General features: G+C 48.1%; 1 protein-coding gene across 1 annotated transcript; it reads right to left on the minus strand.

The window, feature by feature from the left end:
- Positions 1–13,560: 13,560 nt before the first annotated feature.
- LOC147121768 (uncharacterized) lies at positions 13,561–21,776 on the minus strand. Its single transcript, XM_085978001.1, has 3 exons — positions 21,421–21,776; positions 20,785–21,261; positions 13,561–13,568 (listed from the first exon to the last, which is right to left on the minus strand). The coding sequence occupies exons 1-3, from the start codon at positions 21,749–21,751 to the stop codon at positions 13,561–13,563; spliced, it is 816 nt and encodes a 271-aa protein (XP_085834127.1). The 5' UTR covers positions 21,752–21,776.
- Between the last annotated feature and the right edge of the window lie 239 nt (positions 21,777–22,015).

The following is a 22,015-nucleotide window of genomic DNA, read 5'->3' on the forward strand; positions in this document are numbered from 1 at the left end:
CAACACTGGACAAACAGGGGGCTAAAGGGGGGGAGGAGCTAAACACGATCAAAATCACTAAGGAAGTGGTACTCGGTAAAATAATGGGACTCAAGGCGGATAAATCACCTGGACCTGATGGCTTACATCCTAAGGTCTTGAGGGAAGTGGTGGTAGGGATTGTGGATGCATTGGTAATAATTTTCCAAAACTCCCTGGACTCGGCAAAGGTCCCGGCAGACTGGAAAACTGCAAATGTAACACCCTTATTTAAAAAGGGCAGTAGACAGAAGGATGCAAACTATAGACCGGTTAGCCTAACATCTGTGGTAGGTAAAATTTTGGAGTCCATTATTAAGGAGACAGTAACAGGACATTTGGATAATCATAATTTAATAGGACAAAGTCAGCATGGTTTTATGAAGGGGAAGTCATGTTTGGCAAATTTGCTGGAGTTCTTTGAGGAAGTAACGTATAGGGTGGATAAAGGGGAACCAGTGGACGTAGTGTATTTAGACTTCCAAAAGGCATTTGACAAGGTGCCACACAAAAGATTATTGCTTAAGATAAAAAATCACGGGATTGGGGGTAATATTCTGGCATGGATAGAGGATTGGCTATCCAACAGAAGGCAGAGAGTGGGGATAAATGGTTCATTCTCAGACTGGCAATCAGTAACTAGTGGTGTTCCGCAGGGGTCAGTGCTGGGTCCCCAACTCTTTACAATCTAGATTAACGATTTGGAGGAGGGGACCGAGTGTAACATATCAAAGTTTGCAGATGATACTAAGATGGGATGGAAAGTAGTGAGTGAGGAGGACATAAAAAACCTGCAAGGGGACATCGACAGGCTAAGTAAGTGGGCAGAGATTTGGCAGATGGAATACAATACTGGAAAGTGTGAGGTTATGCACTTTGGCAGGAAAAATCGTAGAGCAAGTTATTATCTTAATGGCAAGAAACTTGAAAGTACTGAAGTACAAAGGGATCTGGGGGTCCTGGTGCACGAAACTCAAAAGGTTAGTATGCAGGTGCAGCAAGTGATTAAGAAGGCCAATGGAATGTTGGCTTTCATTGCTAGGGGGATAGAATATAAAAATAGGGAGGTATTGCTTCAGTTGTACAAGGTATTGGTGAGACCGCACCTGGAATACTGCGTACAGTTTTGGTGTCCATACTTAAGAAAGGACATACTTGCTCTCGAGTCAGTACAAAGAAGGTTCACTCGGTTAATCCCGGGGATGAGGGGATGGACATATGAGGAGAGGTTGAGTAGATTGGGACTCTACTCATTGGAGTTCAGAAGAATGAGAGGCGATCTTATTGAAACATATAAGATTGTGAAGGGGTTGGATCGGGTGGATGCAGGGAAGATGTTCCCGATGATGGGTGAAACTAGAACTAGGGGGCATAGTCTTAGAATAAGGGGCTGCTCTTTCAAAACTGAGATGAGGAGGAACTACTTCACTCAGAGGGTGGTAGGTCCATGGAATATGCTGCCCCAAAAAGCTGTAGAAGATACATCATTACATAAATTTAAAACAGAAATAGACAGTTTCCTAGAAGTAAAGGGAATTAAAGGTTACGGGGAGCGGGCAGGAAATTGGACATGAGTCTAGGTTTGGATCGGTCATGGCCCTGTGGGTAGCGGAGCGGGCCCAGGGGCCGTGTAGCCTGATCCTGCTCCTATTTCATGTGTCTAATTCTGTTAGATTCAGGAGATGGTTCTGTGATAGTGGATTGGCGGTTAGGATCAGATCAGCCATGATCTTATTGAATGGCGGAGCAGGCTCGAGGGGCCGATTGGCCTACTCCTCCTATTTCTTATGTTCTTATGTTCTTAATTTCTTTACTTAGCCACGGATGGCTGTCTTTTCTTTTACACCCTTTTCTTCTCAGTGGAATATATATTTTTTGGAAGTTGTAAAATAACTCCTTAAATGTACACCACTGATCATGTATCGTCTTACCCTTTAATCTATTTTCCCAATTCACTCTACTCAATTCCGCTCTCATACCTTCATAGTCTCCTTTATTCAAGCTTAGCACGCTTGTTTGAGATCCAACCTTCTCACCCTCTAATTGAATATGGAATTCAACCATGTTATGGTCACTCATTCCAAGTGGATCCTTTACTAGGACATTTTTAATTAATCCCGTCTCGTTACACAGGACCAGATCTAAGGTTGCTTGCCCCCTGGTCGGTTCAGTTACATACTGCTCAAGAAACCCATCCCTAATACACTCAATGAAATCATCCTCAAGGCAGCCCTGCCCAATTTGATTTGTCCAATTAATATGATAGTTAAAATCCCCCATAATTATAGATGTTCCCTTATTACAAGCTTCAACTTTTGTCTGATTGATACTCCGTCCAACAGAGTTGCCACTGTTTGGAGGCCTATAGACTACGCCCACTAGTGTTTTTTTCCCCTTATTATTCCTTATCTCCACCCAAACTGTTTCATTATCCTGATCTTTTGACCCAATATCATTTCTCTGTGTTACAGTGATTCCTTCCTTTATTAACATAGCCACCCCACCTCCCCTTCCTTCCTGCCTGCCCTTCCTGATCGTTAAATAACCTGGTATGTTTAATTCCCAGGCATTGTCACCCTGCAGCCATGTTTCTGTAATGGCCACAAGATCATACCCATATGTAATTATTTGTGCCATTAACTCGTCTATTTTGTTATGAATGCTACGTGCATTAAGATAGAGAAATTTCAAAGATGTTTTGTGACACTTCATTCCTGCTTTTGCCCTTTTTATTACTTTACCTTTTACTCCATACCTTCTGCCCCTTCCTGACATGATCTGGTTTTTAATTTCCCCACTGCTACCTAAGTCTATGAACTTCTCTGTTGTCATTTTTATTATTTGCTCTCTAGGAACCTCCCCCCAACTAGTTAGTTTAAAGCCCTCTCTACAGCCCAGGGCTCTAGTCCCAGCACTGGCCAAGTGAAGCCCGTCCCAACGGAACAGCTCCCTCCTGCCCCAGTACTGGTGCCAGTGGCCCAGGAAGCAAAACCCATTTCTCCCACACCAGTCTTTGAGCCACGCATTTAACTCTCTAATTTTATTTGTCCTAGCCAAATTTGCTCGTGGCTCAGGTAATAATCCAGAGATTATTACCCTTGTGGTTCTGCTTTTTAATTTGGCCCCTAGCTGCTCAAACTCCCTCAGCAGAACCTCCTTCCTTGTCCTATCTATGTCGTTGGTACCAACATGGACCACGACAACTGGATCCTCCCCCTCCTACTCCAAGTTTCTCTCCAGTCCAGAGGAGATGTCCTTAACCCTGGCACTGGGCAGGCAACACAGCCTTCGGGACTCTCGCTCTCGGCTGCAAAGAACTCTATCTATCCCCCTAATGATACTATCCCCTACCACTACAACATTTCTTTTAACTCCCACCACTTGAATGGCCCCCCGCTCCACGGTGCTATGGCCAGGTTGCTCATCCTCACAGGGAGTAAGAGCCTCGAACATGTTGGACAAGTGCAAGGGCTGCGGCTCCTCCAACACTACCTCCTGGATCCCCGTACCTGCCTCACTTCTAGTCAAACCTACCTGACCCTGGCCACGGACTACATCTGAATTAATTAATCTAATTGGTGTGAATACCTCGTGATACACGGAGTCCAGGTAGCTCTCCCCCTCCCTGATGTGTCTCAGTGTTTGAAGCTCGGACTCCAGCTCTTCAACACGGAGCCGGAATTCCTCGAGCAGCCAACACTTACTGCAAATGTGATCACCGTGAGCATCAATGGTGTCCACCAGCTCCCACATATTGCAGCAGCAACACATCACCTGATCTCCCATTCTATGTAATTAATTAAATTTATTAATATTATTCTTAAATACCCTCTGCCCCGATACTAGATGTTGAATATCACACCTTAGAAACTATAAACCAAAGAGATTTAAGCTTAAAAAGGGAGAAATACGTACCAATCAATCACTTACCCGCTTTCTGGTGACGTCACACTTGGATTACTTTTTACCTCTCTCCTTCCCTCCGAGTTCCCAGACTGGAGACTGGTAGGCCTTACCTGGTCTCTGGGACTTTTATAACCCCGCTGCTGCCGCTCGAGATTCCCGCTGACGCACTGAGGCCTTACCGGGTCTCTGGGGCCTTTTTTCGCCCCGCTCTGCCGCTCGAGATTCCCGCCGACGCACTGAGGCCTTGCCTGGTCTCTGGGGCCTTTTATAGCCCCGCTCTGCCGCTCGAGATTCCCGCCGACGCACTGAGGCCTTACCTGGTCTCTGGGGCCTTTTATAGCCCCGCTCTGCCGCTCGAGATTCCCGCCGACGCACTGAGGCCTTACCTGGTCTCTGGGGCCTTTTATAGCCCTGCTCTGCCGCTCGAGATTCCCGCCGATGCACTGAGGCCTTACCTGGTCTCTGGGACTTTTATAGCCCCGATGCTGCCGCTCAAGATTCCCGCCGACGCACTGAGGCCTTACCTGGTCTCTGGGGCCTTTTATAGCCCCGCTCTGCCGCTCGAGATTCCCGCCGACGCTGTGAGGCCTTATCTGGTCTCTGGGGCCTTTTATAGCCCCGCTCTGCCGCTCGAGATTCCCGCTGATGCTGTGAGGCCTTACCTGGTCTCTGGGGCCTTTTATAGCCCCGCTCTGCCGCTCGAGATTGCACTCCCCCTGAGCGAATCCTCTCTCTAACTCCAGGTACATCACTGGATTCTAATCCACTCTCTAACTCCAGTTATGTCACTGGATTCTATTCCATTCTCTAACTCCAGGTATATCACAGGATTCCATTCCTCACTCTAACACAATGCCAGTCACTGGATTCTAATCCACTCTCTAACTCCAGGTACATCATCGAACTCTAATCCATTCTCTAACTCCAGTTCCCTCACTGGATTATAATCCACTCTCTAACTCCAGGTCCATCAGAGTATTCTAATCCATTCTCTAACTCCAGGTCAATCACTGGAATCTAAAACATTCTCTAACTCCAGTTCCATCAGTGGATTATAATCCATCCCTAACTCCATGTCCATTGTTGAATTCTAATCCACTGTCTATCTCTGTGTCCACAGCTGGATTCTAACCCACTTTCTAACTCTTGGTCTATCACTGGATTCTAAAGCACTCTCTACATCCAAGTCCATCACTGGATTCTAATCCACTCTCTAGCTCCAGGTCAATCACTTATTCTAATCCACTCTAACTCCAGGTCGATCACTGGATTCTACTCCTCTCTCTAACTCCAGGTCCATCAATGGATTCTAATTCACCCTCTAACTCCAGGTCCATCACTGGATTCTAATCCTCTCTCTAACTCCAGCTCCATCACTGGATTATAATCCACTCTAACTCCAGATCCATCACTGGATTCTAATCCATTCTCTAGCTCCAGGACCATCACTGGATTCTAATCCACACACTAACTTCAGGCCCATCACTGGATTCTAATCCACTCTCTAACTCCAGGTACATCACTGGATTCTAATCCATTCTCTAACTCCAGGCACATCACTGGATTCTAATCCACTCTCTAACTGCAAGTCCATTAGTGGAATCTAATCCACTCTCTAACTCCAGGTCCATCACTGGATGCTAATCCACTCTCTAACTCTGGGTCCACCGCTGGATTCTGATCTGAATTCGATCCCATGGTGTAACTCCAGCTTTATTGCCTAACTCCGGGGTCCATTGCTGTAGATGGAAGTTTCAGTTAACTTACTGGTCATTTTTCTTCCCAGGCTTGCTACGATGCAGGTGAGACCCAGATTAGCAGTACTGATGAGTGCAAGCCTGCTGCTACTTTCTACCAGACTCGCTCAACTACTTACTCATCATCCACATTTTTTGTTATAATTAACGCACAAAAGGAAAATGTCCTCTTCATGTTTTATTAAAGTTTATTTTTATTGAATAAATTAAGCAATTATAAACTGCTTGGTAGTATAATAAACAGATTAATAATGTATTAGCTTGTTACTTTATGTTTGTGGCAATATGAGAAATTGCAACTTTGGCTTGTGAATAATAAATATTTTATGGGAAAGAACTCAACCACTTCTCTTTAACAAAAAGGCTAAAACTGTGCAACATAGGAAATGTAAATAAAAGAACTTGGAATCATTAAATAACAGTCAGATTGGATCGGTCAACCGGTCTTTCTTCGCAGAGTGAGCAACATCGGGATCTCTCCTGACTTCTCTCCTCAATCTTGGCGTGACAGATTTAAATTTATGATTCCTTGTGACTGATTCCCCAATCAACAGTCTTTCCCTGTTGAGTCTATCGAAACCCTTCATAATTTTAAATCTCAATTAAATATTCTCTTCGCTTTCCCTGCTTGAGCGGAAATATTATCTCAAGTCTCTCCTTACAACTATAGTTTCCCATCCCTGGCATAATCCTGGTAAATCTACATTGTACGCTCTCTATGACTTTAATGTCCTTTCTATAATGGGAGGCCCAAAACTGTACACAATACACTTAGCTATAGCCTAACCAATGTTTCGTACAAATGTATCATAAACAGATGTTTAAACAAACAAAGGACAGGTTGCATCAATGGAACATGTCCTCTAGCATGAGCCTGCAAAAGAGGGAAGTAATTCAGAGTTGTCCTTCTATTGTTAGATATTCTGTGTCTTAGTGAATAAAAACAAATTGAAGCAGACTGAACTTGCAGGTTCATCCATAATTTGAGTTGGCAGCTGATCAATGTGAGCTAATAATCTGGGATTGAAAAGCTACTCATTGCCTGCAGCAGATCTGCATTAAATCAGTCTGAACTGTTTCTGAATGAAGCAGTAAAATTAATAAGTGCTGGAAGTGCTGAACAAGAAGAAAAGATTTGAGCTTCTATTTTATGAATCGGAATCAGTAGCAAAATGGGGTACACATTCCTTCACTGGTTACAGTTAGCGAAAGAGTGCCAGTGGGGTGAATGTATGCAACTGCCACTTGCAGTGCTCAGAATTAGAGGCACTAACAATGTATGGTAGGGTTGCCAACTCTGGTTGGTTGTATTCCAGGAGGTTTCATCACATGACCTCCTGCCTTCAACTGCCCTGCCCCCACCCGTGCCATTGGTTACCCAACATGTCCATCCTCGTGGTGCACTGCCTTCCACACCAATTGGATGCAATTAGACTTTATTACCTGATCGGATGATTCTTGACTGTCAGTCAAACAGCCTTTTTTCCCATGTCCAATATTTTTATAACTAACGAGCAAAAGTGTTCAAAGAATTTTTTTTCTAAAATACAATTTTTTAATGCCATTATAATTTTTCTCCTGGGTTTAAGTCCTAGTGTAAGAATTCGCAATAATTTACAGTTCTGAAGATCAATTTTTTTGATTAAAGAATCCCTGGGCGTTGTGCTTTTAAATTTCCAGGGATAAAAATGGCTGTCACCACATGGCCAAAGACAAAGGACAATGCTTTGTTTACAAAGCAATTGAATGCTATTAGCATTTGTTTGTATATCGAGTGGATACATCTAAACTGCAGAAGAGACTTTTGTACCTTGAATGGGAAACGTTTAAGAATTGAATGGGTTTTAAATCACCCAGCACTGGACAATAGGGCTGTTGCAGTCTCTTTGTTTCAGCCCAGGGAGCTCCGGAAGACACATTAACCCAGTCTAACCACTTTGAGTTAGCCAATCACAGCTTTCTCTTGTGTATTGGACCCTTTGGGTGGGGAATTTTGCACACAGCCCTTGCAGGGCAGAACAGCAGGACCTGACCAGGTATAAAGATAGCTGCTGAGAAGCTATCTCTCTCTCTTACTTCGCTGGAACACAGGTGAGCAGGGTGTTCTGACTCCTCAACAAGGCAACCTAGCAGGAGTTTGGGGTGGTGATTTAAGGGGATATTGCTAAGATTGTTCAATCAACATTATAGTCACTTACCCCTCATTTTTCCCATCTGCCTTACCACATTTTAAGCAATTTTACTGTGTTCGTGTGGGATAGTTTGATATTTTGATTATAGTTTCTGTTAGTTAATAAAACTTGATTTTTTTCTCTCATCCAAACTACGTGTCTGTTTTAATATCAATAATTATAAGCCCTGCAGTCAGAACTGGAAGGTGGGGTAGCGATTCGAAACCGCTGTTTTAAAATTGGTTTTATTGGAATTGGGATGAGTGCAGGCAAAGGCTGCAAGACCAGGAAAATTACTTTAAACCAGTTTAAAGAAGCCCCCAACCCTTACACTAGAGACTCCAGGGCAATCCTGGAGGGTTGGCAACCTAAGGTATGGGCTGAGCTCTTGGCCTGTTGTGTACCTTTTGACCCTCTTGCTCTGGACTGTTAGGTCTCCTGTCTTCCCTTTGCTTCACCATTGATAGCAGAGCCCTGAGGCACTTTTTTCCCCAGTCTCTAGAGCTTCCTCCAAAACCCTCTCTGCCTCCGCGCCTTGTAAAAACCCTTCTCAGAATCCATCTTTTCGACCAGCTTCTTGGCTTACCTTTCGCTCCATGGCTCGCTATCCATTCCTTTATCTGTTTGATTTTCTCCGCCTTTCTGCAATACACTTTTGGGACATATTCCACATTAAAGGCAAGATATTACCATGAGCTGCTGTTGCTGAGCTCTCTGCCCTCAGCCTGGCATTGGCCAAGTGCACTTCCTAGCCAGAATCCTAAAGTAATGTGACTGTAGAGCAACTGCAATACACACAAAATGCTGGGCCCCCATAGCTCTCCTGGGATAGCTGAACCAGGACCAATCTGGGTTCTGATGAAGATGATTACCTAAAGCAGTAACTTTTTTCCACTTTTTTCACAGATGCTGCATGACCTGCTAAGTGTTTTCAGTATTTTCTGTTTTCGTTTGATTGCCAGCATCCGCAGTATTTTTTTTCTTGTTCTAATCTGTCACACAGTGTGTGCGGAACACAGGGAGCTTCAGGTGGAACCAGTTTCACAGTGTAAATGGGGCAGAAGCTAATGGTTTCCTGAACACTCTGCTGGCAGGGTGCTTTCTGGGTTTTGCTGCCTCCAGTTCAGCTCCCAGGTAACCCTCACTGAAGTGGATGAAGGCACTCTGAGGCTCCAGTGATGTCCTCACTGTCAGTGAAATCACTGGGCCAGCTCTGGAGACAAGAAGGCCCCTCGCAATGGATGCCTATGTTGACCAACAAACTTGAAAGTCTATTGTTTAAAGGTAATGGGGCAGAAATTCCTCCCCAAACGCGTGAGTACGGAAGGGGTACTCACGCGTCTGGCCGGAGGAAATGCCAGTTTTCAGCATGCACAGCGCATGCGCTGAAAACCGACATTTCCTCTCCTCTAACCCAAGAGGTGAAGAGGCTAGCGCGTGCGCTGTATGGGGCAGCGCGTGCGTCTTGGATTTCCTCTGTTTTGGGGGATTTGCGCATGTGTAAAGGCCTCCGGTCTTTACGCTTGTAAAAAGCACACGTAAGTATTTATTTTTACAGGTAAGTGGCGTTTTAGTGTAATTTAGATTTCTTTTCCCCACAGGTTTATTATTTTAAAGAATCTACAATAAGGTAAGTTTAGTTTTAGACCCTTTTTATTAAAAATTTATTATTTTCAAAAACAAAATTATTGTTTAAATTATTTTTTTTAATTATTTATACTTAATTTAATGATTGCGATGTTTTTTAAATTTTTATTTAAAGTTTAAATAGTATTTTGGGCCCCCGTAGTTTTCATGAGTTTGACAGTTCTTACTCTCAAACTCATGAATGAACCTTCCCCTCCCCTGATTGCTTGTACAGTGCTCACCTGATCCCAGCCGGCACATCGCACTAAGTACACCGCTGGATCAGGTAAGCACTGCGCGCTGACATCTGAACCGGGCCTGTGACAGGAAATGCAAGCAGGCCCGGGCTCCAGATGTCAGCGCGCAGGGTGAGTGCAGATGGTGGGCTTGCACCCGCGGGAAGCCCCCGACCCGAATTTTTGGCCCATAAGGTACTCTATATTTGTGAGTATTTCTTCGCTGACACTGGGAGAGCATTTTGAACTGAATGTTCTTCCTCATTAACATTCTTCCCACCTTCAATTTGGTCATTTTCTCTTCTCCAGCATTATCAAATGAAACACAAATCCTGCCAGCTCCCCACTCCCAGCTGAGAGAGCCATTATCCAAAGTGCAGTATGTACATTCTGGGATGTTCTCTCTGAGCTCGAGTTATGAGTTTTACATTTTATGTTTCTTGTTTTTCAATATCATTGTAGTTGAAATGCAACCTGGCCCCAGTGCACTCAGACAGACACCATCCTGTGTGACAAAACTGGGCTCCATTAGGTAAATACCCTCCCATCTAAATAAACAGGACTCTGGGAATCACATAGCATAGTGCAGTTCCATTGGAATTGATTCACTTTTTTACTAAAATGATCAAACTTAGTTGTGTTGACATCACCTTCATAGAGAGTGGGTCTAACATGCTTGCGCATGAAACTGAACAGGGATGGTTTAAGGCAAGAAGGTCTTAAAACGTCATCAGTAATTGAGGTCCCTTTGAAGAGGTAAATAAAATAATGGCCCAGAAATTCGGGTCTCCACAGGTGAGTACGCGTTGGGTACTCACCTGTAGGCCCGATGGAAGTGCCGGTTTCCTGCATGCACTGCGCATGCGCGGGAAACTGGCACTTCCGTTCCTCTGAAAGCAGGGGTTCAGAGGTCGAACACGTGCACGGGGGAGGCTGCTCGTGCACATCAAACTTAGGTTTTCTATACAGGTTTTTCCGGGAGGGTAAGTCTACAGAAGTTAGAAATTTAAAAAGCAGCCTGCTTTTTACAAGGTAAGTGGTGAATTAATTAAAATTAAAACATTTTTTCCACAGGTTTATTATTTTTAAATACTTTAAAGCAAGGTAAGTTTATTTTTAGCCCCGTTAGAATATAAATTATTTTTTTCAAAAATTTCAATTATTGTTTAAAATAGTTATTTCATGTAATTTATAGTTTATTTAAAAAATGTGATTTAAAAAAAAAATATTTGAAGGTTTAGTGCTATTTTGGGGCAGTAGTATTTATAAGTCTTGACAGCACTTCCTGTCAAGACTTATGAATGGAGCATTCCCTGCTCCGATTGGCTCCCCATGGCCCACGTGATCCCAGGGGACGCATCGAACTAACTGCGCCCCTGGGATACACAAGCACTGTGCGCCGGCAGCTGGACCAAGCCCCAGATCGGAATCCCACGGGGCCCTACAGCTCAACGGCCGGCATGCTAGGTAAGTGCAGGTCAGGGGCTTACACCCGCGGGAAGCCCCCGACCTGAATTTCTGGGCCATTGTGTTTGATACTGTGCGTACGAACTGCACTGACTCTCCTGCTGGGTCAGGCATTCTCACCTCTGCTGGGTGTCTTACACAACAAATTGGCCCTCACCTCCAGAATAACAAGTACAAACACTTTATACCATTAATATTTCAAAGGCACTTTGGAAATCATGAGCAGTATTTTGCGACTGAATAGGCATGTTGTTAACCAGTCAAAGCATAGAATCATAGAATCATAGAACAGTACAGCACAGAAGGAGGTCATTCGGCCCATCGCGTCTGCGCCGGCTCTTTCGAAGAGCAATCCTGTTAGTCCCACTCTGGGCTCTTTCCCCATATCCCTGCAATTTTTTCTCCTTCAAGTATTTTCCAATTCCCTTTTGAAGGCTACTATTGAATCTGTATCCACCACCCTTTCAGACAGTGCATTCCAAATCATAACAACTTGCTGCGTACATTTTTTTCCCCTCATGTCGCCGCTGGTACATTTGCCAATCACCTTAAATTTGTGCCCTCTGGTATCGACCCTTCAGCCATTGGATACAGTTTCTCTTTATTTACTCTATCGAAACCCTTCTTGATTTTAAACACCTTTATCAAATCTCCTCTTGGCCTTCTATGCTCCAAGGAGAACAACCCCAGCTTCTCCAGTCTATCCACGTAATTGTATTCCTTCATCCCTGGAATCATTCTAGTAAGTCTCTTCTGTGCCCTCTCCAAAGCCTTCACATTCTTCCTAAAGTTTGGTGTCCAGAATTGGATACAATGCTCCAGCTGGTGCCCAATTAGTGTTTTACATAGGTTTAGCATAACTTCCTGGCTTTTGTACTCTATGGGCAGGATTTTCATTGGGCCATGGAGGCGGGATTGGAGGCGTGTGGGAGGTTAAAATCTCAAAATCGGGGGGCACGAACCCATCCCGTCCCCAAACCGCCTCCATGCCAGTTTCAAAGGAGGCGGGTACACACCCCGCACTGGGACCCACCTCCGCGAGGCGGGAAGGGGTGTAAGGGGGGCATCTTTTTAACTGGTTTATGGTAATTTACCTGGCCAGCAGCCTTTGCCTCTGAGCTCTGACCAATTCCAACCTTTTACCTGGTTTACGGTATTTCACCTGGTCAGCAGTCTTTTGCTGCTGCACTCTAAACCAATTTACAAACAGCGGTTTCGAATCACTACCCCTCCTTCAGTTCTGAGTGGAGGAACTTATAATTAATGATATTAAAATGGACAAGTGGTTTGGATGAGAGAAAAATCAAGTTTTATTACCTAAATAAACTACAATCAAAAGAATAAACTATACCACATGAACACAGTAATTACAGTAAAACTATATAACAGGGGGTTGCAGACGGCAAAAATGAGGGATAAAATGGCTCCAATGTTACTTAAACAATCTTAGCAATTACCCTTAAATCACCACCCCCTAACTCCTGCTAGGTTGCCTTGCCAAGGAGTCAGAACACCCTGCTCACCTCTGGTCCCAGGAAGTAAAAAAAGAGAGATAGCTTCTCAGCAGCTATCTTATATACCTGGTGAGCCCCCTGCCATTCTGCCTTGCAAGGGCTGTGTGCAAAATTCCCACCCAAAGGGTCCAATATACAAGAGAAAGCTGTGATTGGCTAACTCAGAGTGGTTGGACTGGGTTAATGTGTCTTCCGGAGCTCCCTGGGCTGAAACAAAAGGGAAAAACAACTGCTCTATTGTCCAGAATGCTAGGTGATTTAAACCCATTCAGTTCTTAAACGGTTCCCATTCAAGATCCAAAAGTCTCTTCTGCAGTTTAGATGTATCCACTCGATATACAAACAAATGCTAATAGCATTCAATTGCTTTGTAAACAAAGCATTGTCCTGTGGTCATCTGGAACCACAATTGATTGACAGTCTTGAGTGCTTAGCAAACAAAGTTCCTTTGTTCATGCTGGCAGTTTCAAGCACTCGATCTTAGAGTCAACATTGTAGAACATTTTGTAAACAGGCATGGATTGTCCTGCTACGGGGAGGTGGTGACTCCCCTTTGATTGGCAGCTCCATTGAGCCTTACTTCCAGACACAGAAAGCTGCTTTCCAAGTCCTTTGTCTTCGGCCATGTGGTGTGACAGCTATTTTTATCCCTGGAAATTTAAAAGCACAACGCCCAGGGATTCTTTAATCAAAAATTAATCTTCAGAACTGTAAATTATTGCGAATTCTTACAATTCACCCTTGGATACTTCCAGCTTGCTTGTAGTATCCTCTTGAAGAAATGAGCAATAATTTCTGACCCCTCACAAACAACCATCCCCTGTATTTACCTAATAGCTATCTACCACTAAATCCCCCAACCCGTCTACTTCCCTTAAATTCGAGAAAAAAAACCATGATACGGTAGGCATCTTACAGATACATCAATTTACAATAAGGGATCTCATACCCCTACATGATTGTAAAATTATATAATGTAATCCAAATTTACAAACACCTTTTACATTATAACTTATTACAAAATGTAATCAAAATGATCCCAAGCACGGAGAGGGTCCTACGCCTCTGCTCAACTTGGAGTTGTCACAAAATGGTCCCAAGCACGGAGAGGATCCTACGCCTCTGCTCAACTTGGGGCTGTAACACAAAATACAAAAAAAATTAAACATTTGAAACAACATGCTTAAATAAAACCCTGACCATCATGTGCCGATGATGGGTCACGAAATTCGAGTGGGTATTGCTCCTCCCACACGGGCAGTAAATGTACCTTCCACCCCCCTTTGATTGTCTTAAACTTTAAAACAGGCAGAATGGATTTACTGACCAGCCTGCTCCACCAGCCCTGAGCCATTCCCTTATCCCTTTGTGGAGGCGGGGTACCCCACATGTGTAAAATTACCATGGCACAGACCGAGACCGGGGAGTATGGGATCATGACTCCCAGTCCCTCCCCCTCCCGTCTTCCCTCGACTGGCTGCAGAAAATGATGGTTGCCTGTGTGGCGGCTCTCCCTGGCCCCACAATCAACCTTGGATCCCAGATCCGGCCACCCACTCATCCTCCCCAGACACACTTACACTCTAACTTTGCCCGTGGGCCCCCGGGTGAGTTCCTCCCTTCCCCGAATGCACCCACGCGACTCTTGGGTCTCCCCCTCCCTATACAATCTTTCCCGGGCCATCACCACCCACCCCCGGGGAACGCGTCCCTCTCTGACAAGGCGCCCGCGCTTCCCCATCATGACTCTTCAACAGCGAGGTCTCCCGCAAGTGAACTTCAGTCAGGATGGTGCTGGGTTGGGGGCCGTGCCCCACCCAGCTGGGGCCATCTCCTCCCCGTAGGAGGAATAGGCAAGTTCCTCCGGACCCTGTCCGGTTTTTCCCGAAGATCGCTGTGGGGTCTCCTGGATTCGTCCGGTGGCAAGGTGATCCCCAACATTCCGTATCCTCATTCGGTGCCCAGCTCGGGCTGGGCGAAAAGAGCTGCTTCATTTTCCAATCTCCTGCAAAACGTAAAAGGACATGCAGCCAGGTCTCACTGACCTGCTTCCTTAGGTGGAGACATGGTCAGGTCCCTTGACCTCGGATCAAATACAAACATTTGGCACACATGTAAACTTAAACTTACACTTAAACTACCAGTTAAATCTAAACTTACAATTTACACCTTAAAGCAAGCTATATACACATAGCTCTAATACAGATGCCGCCCATCTCTGGACGGCCAGACTAAACTCTGGCACTGTCGCAGATTGCTGCTGGCTGCAGCGAAGCTGGACTGCTTCCTGTCTCTGGTCCCTTGCACCTTATGGCTGTTGATTGGGGACCTCTGCCCTTCGGCTTCTCCCCAGTTTGGGAGATTGCTCTGTGTGGCAGGTACCCTGGTGACCACCTTTTCTTGGGCTTGCGGGCCCGCTGAGACCTTCTGAGGGGCGTCTCAGTGGGGGAAACTTTGGTTGGCAGACCCTGAGCTTGGGTCACAGCCCCAGCTGGCTGGGAACCTTCTCCCCCATGTCCAAATAGCCCGCACTGTATAATGTACCTGGCAGCCTGCCGGTGCAAATCTCTGTCTGGGTTTGTCTGCTCTTCCCTGCCCACTTCTGTGCTGGGGGCAGGTTTACTCTCACCACCCGCTGCTGGTGGCTGGAAATTTTCCTCCCCGTGTTTAAAACCTGGTGTCAGCTCCCTCCCTATGTCTCCTGCAAGAGGGATTGCTATCCCTGCCCCCGCCAGGGTCCCACATCATGGGGGGGACCACACTAGAAACGGGCTGGGAAGCTTGTCCCTTTAAACAGGCCACTGCACCTGCGTGAATCTGCTTTTCGGAAGACTGGGGGATTCCTGTCTCCAGACCAGCGCCTGCGCATGCGCGGGCAGTTTCAGTGAATGAATGGGCAGCAGCCTGCTGATTTCTAATCCCAGGCTGCTGTTTCTTTGTTTCTGAGCCACCTAACTTGCTCAAATTTAAACTTTGGTTAGAATTTGAGCTTTTGCCAAAATTTAGATCCCACTGGGGTGGGGAAGTGTCCCAATTTGTGGGCAGGACAACCTGCCCCTGGAAGCAAGCCACATTGCCTGTCTTTGTAGGCTGTGAACTTGAACTTGCATGGACAGCAAGCTCATGTTCCCTCACCCAGGTGGCTTTAAATGGGGAATTTTGGACCTGTCTTTCGTCTGGGCCAAAACTATCTCCTGTGTGCCTCCCTTGTCCCAGATTTCTGCTACTGGACCTGCTCTACAGGGGTCCCAGAACTCTCCTTCCCTGTTCCCTGGCTTAAACAGCTTACTCTGAACATGAATGGCTCCTCCCCCCACACAAGCCACAGTGCTTGCCTGTGAACTCGAACTTGCTGTGGGCTGAGGATTCCTATTCTCAGGCTCACTCCTCATGGGCGGACTGTACCTCCGTTGTTGGAGGGGGTACACTGGTCCTGGTCCCCGCCTGCCTAGCGGGACCTGCTGGTGTTCTCCTACCACCCCATTGTCCACCCCTCCTCGCTGCCAGAGCTCCTCAAGACTCGGAGCTGTGGGCTGCGGTCTTGGGGTCTCTAATTCCCAATCCAGCACCATTCTGGATGCTGCCTGTGGGGCGGTTTGATTTGGGCTGCTAGTAAAGTCCAGCTGACCTGCCTTCGGGCTGATCAGACAAATCATCCCCCTTGCTACCTTTAAAGCCATGTTAAGGCTTTCTATCTCTGCCCTACAGGGGCCATGATCTGCTTCCTCAAACCTTAGGGTGCAGGCCAGCTTATAAGCTGCCTTTACTTCCCTAAACTTTGCCTCCTGCTCTGTCACTTCTGCGGTGAGGCGAGCATTCTCTTCCTGCAGTTTCATCTCGCTCCTCTTTGCTTCTATGATTTGATACCTTAGGAACTCTGTCTTGTTTCTCACATGGCTCTCTCCCTCGCTAGCTTCTTGGGTGAGGTGTGCATTCTCCTCTTGTAGCCTCATCTCACTGTCCCTAGCCTCTGCTACTTCCTGCACAAGGCGCTCTATAAATGCCTGGCATTTCGTGACCCCTAGTGTGAGGCGTGCATTTTCTTCCTGCACCCTCATCGCACTAGCTCTGGCCTCATCCATCTCTCTTATGAGGCGTTCTACCTCTGCCTGGCATTTTTCACACTGGGACTCCTGATTCTTGGCCACTTTAACCTCCTCCTGCACGCTCATCTCACCCTTCCTAACCCAGCCACCTATACACTGATAGGTCAGCCTACACGCTGCTGTTAACATCCGTAGGGCTACCCACATACTGAAAATGAGAGAAACCATAGCTGATGCTTTCTCCAGATCCAGACCACTTATTAAATCAAAAACTGACTCCACTCCTACCTGGCTTGCCATTTTGTAAGGGGGGCATCTTTTTAACTGGTTTATGGTAATTTACCTGGCCAGCAGCCTTTGCCTCTGAGCTCTGACCAATTCCAAACTTTTACCTGGTTTACGGTAATTCACCTGGTCAGCAGCATTTTGCTGCTGCACTCGAAACCAATTTACAAACAGCGGTTTTGAATCACTACCCCTCCTTCAGTTCTGAGTGGAGGAACTTATAATTAATGATATTAAAATGGACAAGTGGTTTGGATGAGAGAAAAATCAAGTTTTATTACCTAAATAAACTACAATCAAAAGAATAAACTATACCACACGAACACAGTAATTACAGTAAAACTATATAACAGGGGGTTGCAGACGGCAAAAACGAGGGATAAAATGGCTCCAATGTTACTTAAACAATCTTAGCAATTACCCTTAAATCACCACCCCCTAACTCCTGCTAGGTTGCCTTGCCGAGGAGTCAGAACACCCCGCTCACCTCTGGTCCCAGGAAGTAAAAAAAGAGAGATAGCTTCTCAGCAGCTATCTTATATACCTGGTGAGCCCCCTGCCGTTCTGCCTTGCAAGGGCTGTGTGCAAAATTCCCACCCAAAGGGCCCAATACACAAGAGAAAGCTGTGATTGGCTAACTCAGAGTGGTTGGACTGGGTTAATGTGTCTTCCGGAGCTCCCTGGGCTGAAACAAAAGGGAAATACAACTGCTCTATTGTCCAGAATACTAGGTGATTTAAACCCATTCAGTTCTTAAACGGTTCCCATTCAAGATCCAAAAGTCTCTTCTGCAGTTTAGATGTATCCACTCGATATACAAACAAATGCTAATAGCATTCAATTGCTTTGTAAACAAAGCATTGTCCTGTGGTCATCTGGAACCACAATTGATTGACAGTCTTGAGTGCTTAGCAAACAAAATTCCTTTGTTCATGCTGGCAGTTTCAAGCACTCGATCTTAGAGTCAACATTGTAGAACGTTTTGTAAACAGGCATGGATTGTCCTGCTGCAGGGGGGGTGGGGACCAGGGGGGGTGGTGACTCCCCTTTGATTGGCAGCTCCATTGAACCTTACTTCCAGACACAGAAAGCTGCTTTCCAAGTCCTTTGTCGTCGGCCATGTGGTGTGACAGCTATTTTTATCCCTGGAAATTTAAAAGCACAATGCCCAGGGATTCTTTAATCAAAAATTAGGGCTAGATTTTCAGTTGCTTGCGCCAGCAGTTAGCGCCTTAAGAGAAGTGATTTCCGGGCGCTATGCGTGTAGCGCCCGGGCGCAGCGCAGTTTGCGCCCCGCCCCAAATTAAGTTGCCCGTTAGCGCCGGCGCAAAGTTTAGCGCCCGCCCGGATGCGCGCGCAGAAAATGACGTCACATCCTCGTGCAACGCCCTTTGGCCGCCCCGATTGCAAACTTCAGTCGGACCGCCCCATTGTGCGGCGGGCGGCCGGAGCGTTTGGAAAAAGGAACGCAACACAACCAGCGCGGGCCCCGGGGGGCGCTAATTAAAGGGAACGTCCTCTCCAGTATAAAGGCCATCCTTTTTTCAGAAAACAGTCTTGTGCAACGCATTTCTGGAGACACAACAAGGAGGATAGCTAACTGGTTTCAAGCAGCAAGAGCCAGGTATTTTTGGACTCAGGCAACAGCGCTGCAAGTGGCCATTTGGAAATTAGAGTGTTTGCCAGGATTTGATGGGGGTTGCATGGGGTGCCAACGCGGAGCTGCAGCTCCATGTCCGTAGGGCTCGCAGACGCATTGTGAGAGGGGCAGCCCTGGCTAGAGGCAGAGGGGGCTACAGGCGTCGGCCACGTAGGCCTTACCCAGTCAGGCTATACCGCCAGCAGCGTTCCTACCTAAACATGAGTGCCGCGCGATGTGTTAAAAGGCTCCGATTCCGAAAGGGGGTGATTGCAGAGATCTGCCACCTGCTTCGCCGAGATCTGCGGCCAAAGCTCAGGTGCAGGACGTCTCTGTCGGTGGAAGTGAAGGTGACGGTGGCATTGAACTTCTATGCCACCGGCTCCTTCCAATACGCTGCTGGGGACATAGCAAACATCTCCCAGTACGGCGCGCATCACTGCATCCGCCAGGTGACCGAAGCACTGTTCAGAAGGAGAAGCCAATTCATCTCCTTCCCCATGGCCCTGGAGAGCCAGCATCAGCGCGCATTGGGATTTTCCAGACTCGGGGAATTCCCCTTGGTGCAGGGCGCCATTGACTGTACGCATGTGGCTTTGCGGGCCCCTCTGGAGCATGGCGAGCAGTATCGCAACAGGAAGGGCTACCATTCTCTGAATGTGCAGCTGGTCTGTGACCACAAGCAGCGCATCATGGCAGTCAATGCCAGCTTCCCAGGCAGCAGCCACGATGCCTTTATCCTGCGGCAGAGTACTGTGCATGACATGTTCCAGGCACAGCCTCCCCCAAGAGGATGGCTACTCGGGGACAAAGGCTATCCTTTGTGCACCTGGCTCATGACCCCGCTCCGCGCGCCCAGGACCGCTGCTGAAGAGGCCTACAACGAGAGCCATCAAACCACCCGCAACATCATCGAGCTAACTATTGGGGTCCTCAAGCAGCGGTTCCGCTGCCTTGATCGCTCCGGAGGAGCTCTCCAGTATTCGCCGGACCGGGTCTCCCAATTTGTGGTGGTTTGCTGCATGCTACACAACCTGGCTATCCGCAGGACTCAGGCACTGCCACCTGACGTTGGAGCAGCACCTCAGGAGGAGGAGCAGGAGGAGGAGGAGGAGGAGCAGGAGTACGTTCCCAGGAGGGAGCGACCAGGGCCAAGGGCCGCACGACGCCACCTTATTACACGGTACTTCTAAGCCCCCTGTCAGGGAATGGCCAGGGGCCATGAGGGAAGATGAATGCAGCCGCTCCGCAAGCCCTCAGCCGGCGAAGCCAACAAACACTAAGAAGAACAACCATGGAGACTGCATGAATAAAGATAATTTTTTATTACACAAAAATGAAAAGCCCTTCCCACATGAATCCCCAAAAACAATAAACGGGCCCCACAAAAAGCCCAACAAACGACTCACTCCCACAAACTGGGGAGGAGCCACTCCACCTTTATTGAAACCGGGCCTCAACGTCGGCCTAACGCAAAAAAAAAGCCCTCCAAAAGCACAACCATGGGCAAAATAAAGATGGCCACCGCCATATTAAAGGAAAGCTGGCCACACCCTCTACTGAGTGGCCCGCGAGGGCGAGACCTTGGCCAGCATTTTGCCTCCCCTGCCCTGCCTGCTGCTCCTTCGCAAGCTCTGCCCAGTGGCTGCTGCGAGGCTGGGGGAAGGCGCCTGAGGCTCAGATGCCCTTCCGCCAGATGCCGCTGGGGGGCGGCCTACACGGCGTTTGGGCCTCGAGGGGCCGTCTCCTGAGTGGCGCACCTGAGCCTGGCCACCATCAGCTGCAGCCGCTTGCCCTTGACGCCCCAGAGGGGGAATGGCAGCGACGGATGGCGCAATGTGGGCCAGCTGGCGTCTGGGATGCGCTGGCTGGTGCTGTGGCGCGGTGGCACTCGGCCGGGCCCGCACTGCAGGATCCGCAGCAATCAGCCGACGGCCGGCTTGCTGGGATGGTCCACCGCGGCGCCTGCCCTGGCGATGCCTGCCTGAGACAGCGCGTGTGGCAGCAGTGAGTGGCCCTGTGGTCCTGGTGTGCGCGCGCATCACATCCGCCAGGGTCTTGACGGCATCAGTTAGCATGCGGCCAGTCGCGGCAGTTGCTGCCCCGAACTCGCGCACACTGGTCGCCAGCGACTCGATGGCCTCAGGCATGCGCCCCACCACGCTCATGAGCTCCGTGTGGCGCCGGTCCGAGTCGTCGGCCATCTGATCGAGCTTCCGCACCTCCTCCGAAGTGAAGGTGTCCGGACTGGAGTCGCGACTCTCCCGCTGGGGAGGAGGGGGCCGAACTAGGGGACCCTTGCCGCGTTGGTGACGGCGAGTGTGCCGAGCAGCAGCACTCCCCTCTGATCCTTCCCCCCTTTGGGGGGAAGGCCGCGGGCCACGCGCACGGCTGCTGGGTGGCTGGACGCCACTGGTCCCAGAAGCTGCATTGCCCTGCGACAGTTCCTCCAGGCACTCGTCCAGTGAGGAGGTGTCGAGCATTTCCTCCTCTCCTGCGGGACGTGACTGTTCCCCCGAAGGTCCGGCTTGCTCCTCCTCCTCCTCCTGGTTGGAGGTGCTGTCACTGGCAGCCTCAGGGTCCTGGTCGTCACCAGCTGAAAGCAGGAATGCACAAGAGTAGCTTCAGAGTGAGGAGACGGCGTCAGCGAGGGAGTTAGGACTGGTGGGATTCAGCGCATTGGTGGGACAGTGGCAAAGGAGGTAGCTCGGATGGGCCAGTGCGACGCGAGAGGGCCAAAAGGCGAGGTCCTTACCATTGCCGGGCAGTGGAGGGTCGGATACACCGCACGCTGTGGGGACAATCACACGGGCTCCCATGAGCACACACACGCGCTCCTCCAGCCGAGTGAGCTTCTGCAGCTTGGCGCGGCCACCCCTGGCACGGGCCTGGCGATTAAACGCTACTTTAGCCTGCAAGAGAAAGGACGGGCTGTAAGTGCGTAGTGAAGCCCTGATGTAGTGTGCACTGCCTCCCATGGTGGAATAGCTTGGACAGAGTGAAGCCCTGATGTAGTGTGCACTGCCTCCCATGGTGGAATAGCTTGGACAGAGTGAAGCCCTGATGTAGTGTGCACTGCCGCCCATGGTGGAATAGCTTGGACAGAGTGAAGCCCTGATGTACTGTCCACTGCCTCCCATGGTGGAATAGCTTGGCCAAAGTGTAGAGTGCCGAATGGCCATTTGATGCTCATGACTGTCCCAATGCTGTTGGCTGAGGGCTGGCCAAAAGGACTTTCAGGTCCCTTTGCCCATCATGTCAGGTGTACATGCAAGAATGAGGAGGAGACTGGAAAGGCTACTCACCCTCACAATCCTGGTCAGATCGTTGTATTTCTTACGGCATTGTTT

This window comes from Somniosus microcephalus, chromosome 3 (genome assembly GCF_052327205.1).
Source record: "Somniosus microcephalus isolate GS21.2 chromosome 3, FLI_Smic_1.0, whole genome shotgun sequence".
Lineage (NCBI taxonomy): Eukaryota > Metazoa > Chordata > Chondrichthyes > Squaliformes > Somniosidae > Somniosus > Somniosus microcephalus.

Coding starts and splice junctions, on each gene's coding strand:
- LOC147121768 (XM_085978001.1), bottom strand. CDS start 21,751: ATGGGCGGCAGTGCACACTACATCAGGGCTTCACTCTGTCCAAGCTAT. Junction 21,262..21,420: donor CCCTCCACTGCCCGGCAATG/GTAAGGACCTCG, acceptor TCCTGCTTTCAG/CTGGTGACGACCAGGACCCT.